At 43.5% G+C, this 11,534-nt stretch overlaps 1 protein-coding gene across 1 annotated transcript in view; it reads right to left on the reverse strand.

The window, feature by feature from the left end:
* Nucleotides 1-11,534, reverse strand: part of frmd4ba (FERM domain containing 4Ba) — a 58,903-nt gene that overhangs the window by 27,659 nt on the left and 19,710 nt on the right. The window contains exon 8 of the mRNA XM_017691918.2: nt 703-786. Coding sequence (XP_017547407.2) covers nt 703-786 — 84 coding nt within the window. The remainder of the gene's footprint in view (nt 1-702; nt 787-11,534) is intronic.

The raw sequence follows: 11,534 nt of genomic DNA on the forward strand, positions 1-11,534 counted from the left end.
AAGAAGCGCCTGGACTGAGGTTCGAACCGCTGCTGTTATGGTCAACGGTCCGCGGCGCTACCGCTGCACCGCATGAGTGAGCTGTATAGGAGTAATATAGGCTGTATTTAAAAAATGTACTAAATTATCATCCACATTACTTACAGGCCTCCAGTTTAACTCCACCTTCCATGTGGGGCATGTTATGCTAAATTGTGTAAGCGACAGCTTTTGCCCACTGACTGCGAGATTGTACTGCCATATCACATCATGTGTATGGATACTACCTTCCAGAGGGGAGTTTTCAGGAGGCATGTTTTATTTGGGCTACAGTTTTGTTGCTTTTTGTTTAGTTTTACGGAAAAGACTTCGTGCAACTGCACACCTTTATCATTCTTTAGCGTCATTACCCTCATAGCTTTAGACCAAACGTGGCGTACTTGATCCATTTCATTTAGTGAAAAGTACATTTGATATTTTCCACAAAGCATTCCTTTAACTGGCCGTGTTTCGGGGTAATTAGACTGCTACTCGCAGGGATTAAACACTTCGCATCTGGCTGTAATAAGTAACTGACAATCCCAGCAACTTTGAGCTTCCAGGCTACAATTAAGCAGACTGGAGGTGATGATTAAAGGCTGTTAGAGGGAAAATTAAGGCTGTTTGAGGTGAACAGTAAACCTGTGAGTAGAGGCTGTTACTGCTTCTTTAAATATCACTTACCAATAGGTCAGCGATGGGTGCTCCTTTAAAACAGCTGTGGGGAACACGGGGAGCTTCTTCAGATCTGATCTTGCACTTTCATCACTGAAAAGGAACATTTTGTATTAACCAGATGACAAGACCCGTTATACAATACGCACTGCGGTTAAAAGGGGACAGATGACTGTCGGAAAAGGTTCTTTTAAAAAGTTAACCCTTGCGTGGGCTTGATGTGTGTTACTCAGTGGTCTGGTGGACCCACCATGTAAGAGGAGAACAGAGTGGAGGAAACAGCACCTCCACCCTTTCACTCCCCGTGGGTTCAGCCCAACACCACGCGTAATATAAACGTGTGGGGGTGAAGAAAGTGAGCAAAGACCAAGGAATCCGAGGTTGAAGTGACAAATCACATCATTTTTCTTCTGGTAAACATTGAAAATGGGTCCCACAGACACCAACACCACACACTGAACCTGAACATGGAAAATCATGAGTGCCATAGAGTTAATTTTATTACCCATACAGGAAATCATCATGATCAATGGCGCAAAAGATACACACAACCAAAAAAAAAAAAAAAAAAAAAAAAAAAAAAAAAAAAAAGTAATAAAAACCATAAAACTACCACAAAAAGCAACACCTTTAACCTCGAAGGTTTTCAGAACAAATTCCATCTGACTAATAAACATTAATAGCATCAGGTTTCAAAAGACTGAACCTGGTTGTTAAATTTTTGATATAAAAGGAGAAACTTTAACACATTGAAGCTTTAAGACAAGGTCAGTGTAGAGCTCACTAAATGGCTCACTTCCTATAAAATTAAGCTATTTTGATTAACCACAGTGATTTAGATCACCTATATCATATATACAGTTAATGGTACAGTTAACATACAGCTTGTGAACTCCTGTTACAGAAGGAGCCTCTCGTGAGGAACTGAAGCTCCAATTGGCTGCTGCTTTTGCTCCTTTGCTGCTGATTGATTGATCCACAGGTCTCTCTCAAGCTGTCCAGAGTGGTCTGCTAAAGGTTTGTCCTTACAAATCATTCTAAAGCTGCATGTAAATGAGAGGACTGCAACTGCAGACTATCATAGAAACTGACTGCAGACGGTTTGAAGGAATTTAATTCACAGTATTTAAAACTGATGTTAATACCTTATCATATACACTTTTGATAAAACGTTCATTCTGTAGCAAACGAGCTTCAAAAAGTGGTGAATTGAGGGAAAAAACTTCAATGGATTTTTTTTCCCCCGGAGGGTTTTGTTGACACCATCGGGTTTGCAGACACCAGTGGGTTTTATCTTCCCTTGGGTCTTGCCAAATCTCTGTAGATAACGATAAAACCTTCTGAGGTTAACCATGTCTTGTCCTGCTAGTCTCTGCATACCTTCGGCTCTATACCGTTGTCTACATTTTAAAATAAACCTTGCATAATCTTCCACTGAGCCTTTCAAAAGGATTCACTGAGACTATATATGGCTGGACTGTTCAGAGCCACAGACATTCATTATCTAAATTTGGCTTCGTCCAGCTTATTTCCCCCCCACACACGTCCTGTATTGCTTTAGATTAAAGCTAAAGCTTGTGGCAATCTGGTATTAATGGTAACAGCATTTATCTTGGTGGGGAAAACGTGCTGTATATCAACGTCAAGGCTGAAGATAAAGCTACCTGTGAGTCACTCAAAACACACAGCAGAGCAAAGTGCCTTTCAATTATAAAGCAACAAAGAGAAGTGCTGCTTGGCCGAGCCCTGCGCTGCTAAACTCAAACAAAAGCCATTCAAGAGATCTGGCAGGCTCCACCGAGTTGAGAGGCAGAGACAACCCACACATTTCTCCCACAGGCCCGCAGCGTTCAGCAAAGGAACGTCTCGTGCTTTAAACATATTTACACCTAGGAAGGGTGGACAGACCTGACGGGCTGAAAGTTAAGCAGGCTTTTGCGCTTTCTGGCCAGCGACCTGCCAGCCTACGGTCACGACTTCAGCACGGCTGAGGAGGTTGTTGTGCCAATGCTCGTGTGCGTTACTGCCAAACTATTTAAAGGAATACTTCCTCGTTACTGAAGGCCAAAGGAGACTAGTTAACACACTGTTTAACAAAAGATCCCGTCATGACGGTCATACAGTCCTATCAGAATCATCTGAGCTGAGCATTTGCAACAACAATGTAAACTGCTCATCGGTTGGGTTGAAGCAAATACACGTACATAAGTAATTAAACAAATAAACATGCACTCAGAGACATCTTGGAAAAAACCGGTGTTCCAACATCTGCCTGACGTTTAAGGTTTATTCGCCGTTTGCAAAAAAACATCTTTAGAAGACGAGTAACGTAATTAGGGGGCGAGAAATGGGTGTCTTACCTTTAGAGGGCGGCGGCGAGTAACGTTTATTTATTAACACTCAGGTAAGATGGCTAATGACTGGACCATTTTAGGCTTGTTCTTTAATTGCTGCATTTCAGTGAACAAAAATGATTACTAGTGAACACACACACACACACACACACACACACACACACACACACACACACACGGGGGCAGTAAGCACACTTGCTCGGAACGGTGAGCAGTCCTATCCACGGTGCCCGTGAAGCAGTTGGGAGTTAGGAGTCTTGCTCAAGGGCATTTCAGTCACATGCTGTCGGCTAAGGGGACCAAACCGGCAACCTTCCAGTCACAAGGCTGGCTCCCTAACCTCCAGCCCACGACTGCCCCCTATTGCAATTTAATCATCAGCCAAAGTTTCATGCTCAAGTTTTCAGTCAGTGAGCTGCAGGCAAAACTTCAACCCTACTGGTCACTGCTCTACTAAGCTTGGCTGGGCACTGCTGCATTCAGAGACACTGTTCTCTGCACAAGCCAGTAGTTTTAACAGTTCAGCGATTCATGGTTGATGTTTAGTGGCAAATCTGGTTGCGGATCTAGGTGGGTTGATGTGGTAATGTACAGTATGCTGCAGCACTCTGACCACAGCGCCCAGTCAGCAATCTGGAATGCATTACTCCGTCTGTAGTCTCAAACGGCTCGCTGCGGGGGGCCAAGTCTCCACCCAGCCAAGGCAACGCGCAGAGGAGAAACAGTAATGTGTCAGCTATTTCACTGATGACTGAACCACTCCCCCACCCCCACCAAAGGGAGAGGTCATTACATTACGATGTGCTCGGCTAAACCGTTAGAGGCCACCTGACTCAATCTTCGAGGAGCAGAGCGATGCCAGCACTCTGCATGTACGTGAAGTGTGAGGTACAGATTGTGTGTTTTACATCAAATCGGTGAGGAAACTGAAATGACAGTCAAACCCGGCAATACAATATCAAAATAAAACCTTTTTCCCCCCACATAGATGATGCATCACCGTTTCCCACAGACCTGAAATGTACTTTAAGCGGCTGGGTGGAGACAAAATCCATAACTTTGACAACAGTGAGACTGGCCACCCCCCCTCCTCATATAAAAGAATATATTTTAGCTACATACAAATTGCCGTCAGGACAAAACTCCCCATTTTTGTCATTTCTTGACGAAATTGGAAAGCATGATCGGCTCTTTATAACGTGGTAAATTATGATGAATGGACCAACGGAGATGCTGAAAATGACCCGGAAAGGTCTCCATTAACTCCCATTCAAAGTAAACAAGGAGTTTTTTCCCCCCCTTCTGCTTTAAAGTAAACTTTTTTGGAGATATGAGGTTTTGTCTCTACAGCGACAAAACATTAATATCACAAATATGTAAAAATCAAATGATCTGACCTGCTGCCTGCCTCAGTTTTAACCTGGCATGTTTATCAGTATCATAAAAGTTGATTACTTGGATCCGTTGGAGTCTTTTTGCTCCAGTAGGGGCCTCAGTGCACAACCCGCAAGATTAAACGAGAATCTTGAAGGTTGTGAAGCCAAAAGCACATTTGCAAACTTACAAGCTCGCATGCTTTCTGCAGTTGTGTCCCACATGATGCTACGACATTTTATGACCAGTTTCATGACTGCTGGAAAACGATTCTTTCCCAGTTCCAACTATGGTGAGTTCAGAATACTGAAACATGAAAATTCAAACATGAAGAAAGCCCCTACTTCAGCGTCGCCCTCTTGTGAACCTAAATATAAGAAAGTTTTTTTTTTTTAAGTTACTTTTGGTGCTTAGTAATAATACTACCGAATAACAGACCTCACATCTCATATCGAGGTCCATCCATCCATCGTTGACCGCTAGTCCAGACAGGGTCGCGGTAGCAGTTGGGAGAGCAGAGAATCCCAGATGACCCCGTTCCCCCGCAACTTCCTCCAGCTCATTCCCGGGGACCCCAAGCCGCTCCCAGGCCAACTTGGAGACAATCCCTCCAGCGGGTCCTAGGGCGACCCCGGGGCCCTTGTCCCGGTAGGCCGTGCCTGGAACAGCCCCACCGGGAGGCGTCCAGGGGGCATCCGGATCAGATGCCTGAACCACCTCAGCTGGCTCCTCTCAATGCGGAGGAGTAGCGGCTCTACTCCGAGCTCCTTCCGGATGACTGAGCTCCTCACTCTATCGCAGAGCGTTGTTTGTCTTCCACAATTACTTCATATTGTTCACTAAAGCCAGACGGACGTCGTCTCCACAAGAAGCCTGCTGAGGCCTTAAATCTCAATACAGCTCTGCTGGAGAAGAACGGTGAACTGAAGCGTTTATGACCAACAGCAGAGACCATAATCACTGGCAAAAGGGGTTAAACACAGACCGAGAACCTAAACATGAGCTGGATCCAACTAACGTCTTACATGAATATGTTCACAATGCACCTCCCTGTGACAGTCATTTGCTCTGACTGCATGTCGGTGAGGTTTAAGCTCACTTAATGACTCCAAAGTGCCTCTCTGTGAATTTGCACACACCAGGACACCTGAGCTACGGGTCTCTCCACCTCGGGCAGCTTCACGTTTAAATATTTCTCAATACTCGTTTGTTAAGCAAATGCGTGATGAAACTGTAGTGTAACTGCAACTAGACATACGAACCAAGATAGCAAGTTCAGCTGGGATTAACTAAATAAACTGACGTTTTGCTCTTCCTGCTCTCACCTTCACTCTCCCTCACGCTACCTGCACCCCGACATGAGCAGAACTCAAGAACATCCAGACAGAGACTTTAAACATGCAAAATATATAAAATATATAATAAGGTCCTATATTCAGACGCATGGCCAGAGCATAACGTACACACTTTATATATATATATATATATATATATATATATATATATATATATATATAGCACCAAAATGGGTGCTATGATGTCAAGCCTAGAACTGAACCCTTTTAATGCTACATAGAACCCTTTTCAAAAATATTCTATACAGAACCACATACAGCATCAATCTGAAGAACCATTTCCCAGTGTACAGAAGCCTTCAAGCATGCAGAGGGTTTTTTGAGTGTCCATGGTTCTTAGTAGAACCATTTACTTCACTAAAGAACCACTGATGAACCATCTTTAAGACTGTAGGTATAAGAAGCACCGCACATTTCAGGAGTTCTCAATAAAATGTTTAGGCAATTCATTTCCGTGCGGCAGCAGCAAAAGCATGAAATTTGACCAGCAGCTTCTTTCAGCACGACTAGGTGTGGACGTGCCATTAACTCATTAAACGGGTCGAGAGTCTAGCCGTTCGACCGAATTAGTTGGCGACTAATTTAATAGTTGATTACATCACTAGGCGTCTCTCGTGCTCACTAGGAATGTTGGGACATTAACGTTACTGCCTACTGGAGGAGTTGACAAAAGTGCGATGGCAGCCTGAAGAACAAAATCCTCAAAACGGCGGGAGCATTTCACGCTTAACTTAAGAAAGGTGGCCAACTGTACCGTTTGGAAAGCCGGCCTTCGCTGGCACGGGAGCACATCCTTCATGCTGGAGCAAATGAAGATGAAACGGGATGGCTCACTAACTTTCAGCTGGCAAGTTACCCTGATAGATAATGCTGAAAGCCGTCTTGCTTCATGAGTCGTGCTGTAACCGTTTCGAAATGCTGCTCTCCGGAATCGTTAATGGAGCTGGAACAGAAGCGCTGCCCATTATTCACAGCGACCCTGTTCACTTCCCACATAACGTTCACTTCGATGCCGAGTCCGTCAGTGAGCTTGAATTCGGCGAACGAAAGCGAACGCTCGCAAACAGTCTGCACGCTCGCAGTTTCAGGAGGTAGTTCTACCAGAGCACAGGGCAGCTGGATGAAGGGTTAACAGGGAAATGTCTACAAAATTCGTTCAAACTTGACTGTTCAGAGAAGTTTACCACAAACATTCGCTGCTCTTCTCTGCTGCGAGGAACATCTACTCTCAGAGGAGAGCGAGACCCTCACAGAGCTGCTGACTCCTCTTCAATAAAGACCTGTAATTTTCCATGTTTCAAGTTTTTTTTATATTTACTTAAGGGAAAACTGATTTGGTTTTATTAGATTTGCTGCTGCTACTTTTGCAATAATAATAATAAAGATGTTTTATATTTTGTATTAGAAGGAATTCTTTAATGAATTTATGAATAAGTTATTCATCTTTGTCTTCACTGTTAGTTCGCAAATGCGTAAACCAGCCCCAAGCCAAATTTAAGAGCTGATGGCTACTTAAGTCATTTGGTAATTGAGCGATTTATAATCCAAATAATCGATTATTCGTTTCAACAAATCGACAGATCATTCGACTATGGCATTAGTCACTGTTACAGCCCTAATTTACATTTGGTCTAAAATCCTTCCGGGCACTTTTCTGACTCGTGTCTCTTTATACATTTTTGAGCAAGAGTTCGGGCACCGCTGGTCAAATGATCAGACTGGACACCTCAAAGGATAAAGAAACAGCTCAAAAATGCACACAGAGCAGAGATTCCTCACCAGCAATGATGGCGGAAATTGTGAGCCTCTGCATTCAAATTGAGGTTTCTCCCACGCAAGGAGTTCCAACTCAAAATTAGAGGTTCCTCCTGCTTTTTAAAGGCAGACGACATCACTAACCAGCCTGACGTCGGTTCGGCCTCCAAGGAACGATATCTCTACGCCCTCATGCTTCACATCCACCCAGGCTTAAAGATGGAGGAGGGCAGGGTGGATGGGGGCAGCTGAAGGGAGGTGGGGGTCCTCCTCCACTCCTACTGCCCTAATCTCCTGCCATGCTGCTCTGCTACAGCTCCTGCTTTATGGAGAGGATTTGGGGGCCTCGAGGCGTATGGCTAAAACACAAGCTGTCGGAGGGCGAGGAGAGGACAGGGCTTCACCCGAAGCCCAGCGGCCCTGAGAATATAGGCTTTCAGTTTTCATATTCTGTCCTGGAACTACTTGGCAGCTCTGAAAGGACAAAGGCTACATTAGCAGGAAATCAAGCTGCAGGACATCTCCAGGCACAAACCTGAATGTGCATGCAAGGCATTCTGAAAGTAATCCTGCTGCCCCCGAAAAGCAGAACAAAGCGTCTTCAGGTTTAACGAATCGAGTGCGGTCATAAGATGTACTGAAACTCAGTTCAAACGTTCTGCCGCAAAGTACGGAACACGTTCTCTAAAAGGAACACTTCACCCACAAACGCCGTCATCCCTAATAAGATAAGGCCAAAAACAGCCTCAAGTTATCATAACTGAGCTGTGCCATGACCCGTTTTTGCTGAAGTGCTGGTGGGCTCCTGCCATGAGATCCCAGGTGGTTGCTAAGGTTAGTAGGCTGTTGACATGGCACTTTCGCATCATGAAAGGGTTCTTCAGATTGATGGAATAATGAGCATTAATGTGCTATAGATGGTTCTGTATAGAACCTTTCAAAAAGGATTCATCTATTGTTATAAGCTATTGTGATATTTTATAATAAAACCCCTTTTGGGTGTTATATAGACCTATTTAAGACATCGTATACAGAACCATCTACAGCACATTCTCCATCGATCAGAAGAACCCTCTCTCAATGCAAAGAAACCTTCCATCATGCAAAGGGTTCTCTGGGCATCCAAGGTGGTTGCTAGTGTGTGTACTGAGACACACACACACCCCTAATTTATGAGGACGGCAAAATCAGCTGCTGCAAAGCGTTTATCAAGAGTAAAAACGACCGTAACGCAACACTGAGCGCACAGACGTCTCCGCTTTCACTCCATACGGCGCCGAGCCGTGCGCAGAGCTGTGTGTTCAAATAATGCATCATGAGGTCATTGGTGGGACAGAGGCAAACAAACGGGTTTAGCCTCAGACTACCCGCTCATCCACTTTACTGCTGTAGTGTTTACAGATCAGCGCTGACCTCTCTATACGATGACGCACTGCCAGGACAGAAGACCACCTTATTTATTATTTGATGCCTAAGAAATCTCCAAGCAGCCAGTAAACACACAAGTTTAAACAGAGTAATAACAAAAGAGAGACACTAAAATGATTATGGGGAACGGAAATGGACATTTTCCCTCAATAACCACCCATAAACACTGCTTCCCTGATGACATCACACCACAGCTTTGTTAAATGATGCATTACTGTATGTAGCTGTAAACTGGTCAGACTGCTCTGAAAGGAAACCTTACAGTAGGGAAGCCAAGGCAAACACTTTGGAATGGGATCAGTTTGGGTTGCCTTCGCCAGCTTAGAGTCACCCAGTACAATTTAAATGATCAACTCGTGCTGAACATAAATAAATAAATAAATAAATAAAATCATGTAAAACATCAACCTTAAACTGTTAAGTTCCAAACACACCGATTCCAAAATGAATCTTCCTCCAAAGTTAATAATCAGTTTTTGATATATTTCTCCATCTACCTGCATTTATACTTATTAGGGCCAGACTAGTATGAATATTTTGTGGCTGACGCTGAAAATTCTAACATTTAATATTTTAATTTTATACTCCAATAGCTTTAGATGACGGCGCTTTATTGACAGATACAGCTGTGAGTTATAAAGGTCACACCTCAAACTTTAATACACAGCATACTTGCAGTCTTAAATAACAAAAATAGCACTGCAGCTACGGCTTTTGGTTTCTGTTAATAACCTCATTTTACATATTTTATATTAGTCATTCATTAAAAAAAAAAAAAAAAAAAAAAAAAAAAAAAAAAAAAAAAAAAAAAACCACCACACAACCCCACACACACACACTTGTTTGGAAGTTGATGTAGATGCCAGATGTAGCCAAGTATCAGCAGGGTATCTGCAATAATTTGGTAAGACCAATAAAATCTCAGGCTGTTCTTATCAGTTGGGTTCCAACACTCCTGCACTTACAAAGGTTGGTGAAAATAATTTAGCAGGTGAAGATAATTCAACACATCCTCTACTGATAAAACACTTAACTATGGTATTTTTCACAGCTTCCAAGTAAAAATGCACAAAACAAGATGTGCCATATCTTTTGCACAGGCCACAGTTGAGGCTTTATCGTTTCCAATGTGTTCAAATTCAGCAAATAAACAGTAAATATGCATTAAAATGTGCAGAAATGTGTCTAGAGGATGTGCAACTTATCTTCACATAGAAAAATCAGCAAAACATGTCATACGACTGGGGCGTCCACACTTACATACGACTGCACACGAAACGAAGCGACACGCTTTCTGTACAGACTTCGTTCGAACCCACACATGCGTGGACATTCAGGTTAACATAAACCTGCTGTTTGACTTGAAGTCAGGGGTCAGAGTTTACCATTAGAAACCATAAAGCCTTTATAAAGCAGCGGGGCTGGTCAGCCACTTCATGAGCATCACATACGACAGCACAGCACGAGCGGAGTTAGGAGGATTTTATTCAACTGTTGCTTTTGCAGTGGATTTTCCTTCCTCCCCTCAAGATCAGGTTTGCCACGAGCGCATTCGTTGTAAATATCACACTGACGGATTTAAAAGCAGTCAGTCTCATCCACAAATGCACACACTGTTAAAAGCATATTTAGAGCTACTAATACACCCACCACCATATTGATCTGAGCACTGCCCAGAGCTTATTGACCGTGTTTTGCACACAGCTGTATAAAGCGGTACCAGGCACGGCATCACGCGTCTTCTCAAAGTTTCTCTTCTGAAACTACAGCTCAATTAATCATGCATTCTTTAATATTACAGGGGAAATTGCAGTGATTTCAACATTTCTTCAAAACTCAATGGATAAAATATCAAAGTCATTCAGAATGGATTGATGTGAAATACCCAGAGAAGTGTGCCGAGCCAGAACTGTTTACAATGGCAGCGATGGGAACCGAACGTCCAAAGCCTCTAAAAGCTTCACTCCGGAACGTTATTAGGTGAACTGGTCACACGCTGCCTGATGTCTGATGCTCCTTTCACGATAGCTCTGAGAAGCTTTTGACTGACAACATTTTTTTGAAAGCTATTTTTGACCGAGCAGTACATGCAGGTTGTTGTTCAGCCAAAGTTCATGCATCTTTCAGATTCCTACTATTTTACCATCATTGACATCACATCTAAAACCTTGCAAGACACGTGTGGGTTCACAGGTCGTTTTGCATGGCCAACCAAATGGATGCATTTGCGTTGTAGAGATTGTGACCCCTGGTCTGCTTCCCGTCACTGCACCACTGTGAAGCACACCCAAGCCGGTCAGTGTCTATGCAATTACCCGTTTCGCTTCAACCCACTCTGAAGGACACCGTTTACGATTGATTATGTGGAAAGTGAAATATTAGTGTAATTCCCCTTTAAGTGCAGCCCAGCTACTTCTACACCGCCAGTCTTGAGAACATAACACCAGCAGATTTCGCCCCCTAACAGAGAAGTGATGACAGCCCACCGATGACTCAGACCAGAGACATTTTCCTTCACTCATTCATGGACATTCACACTGCCACAGACCATCATTAGCCCCCGCAAAAATACAAT

Source organism: Pygocentrus nattereri, chromosome 26 (assembly GCF_015220715.1).
Source record: "Pygocentrus nattereri isolate fPygNat1 chromosome 26, fPygNat1.pri, whole genome shotgun sequence".
NCBI classification, from domain to species: domain Eukaryota; kingdom Metazoa; phylum Chordata; class Actinopteri; order Characiformes; family Serrasalmidae; genus Pygocentrus; species Pygocentrus nattereri.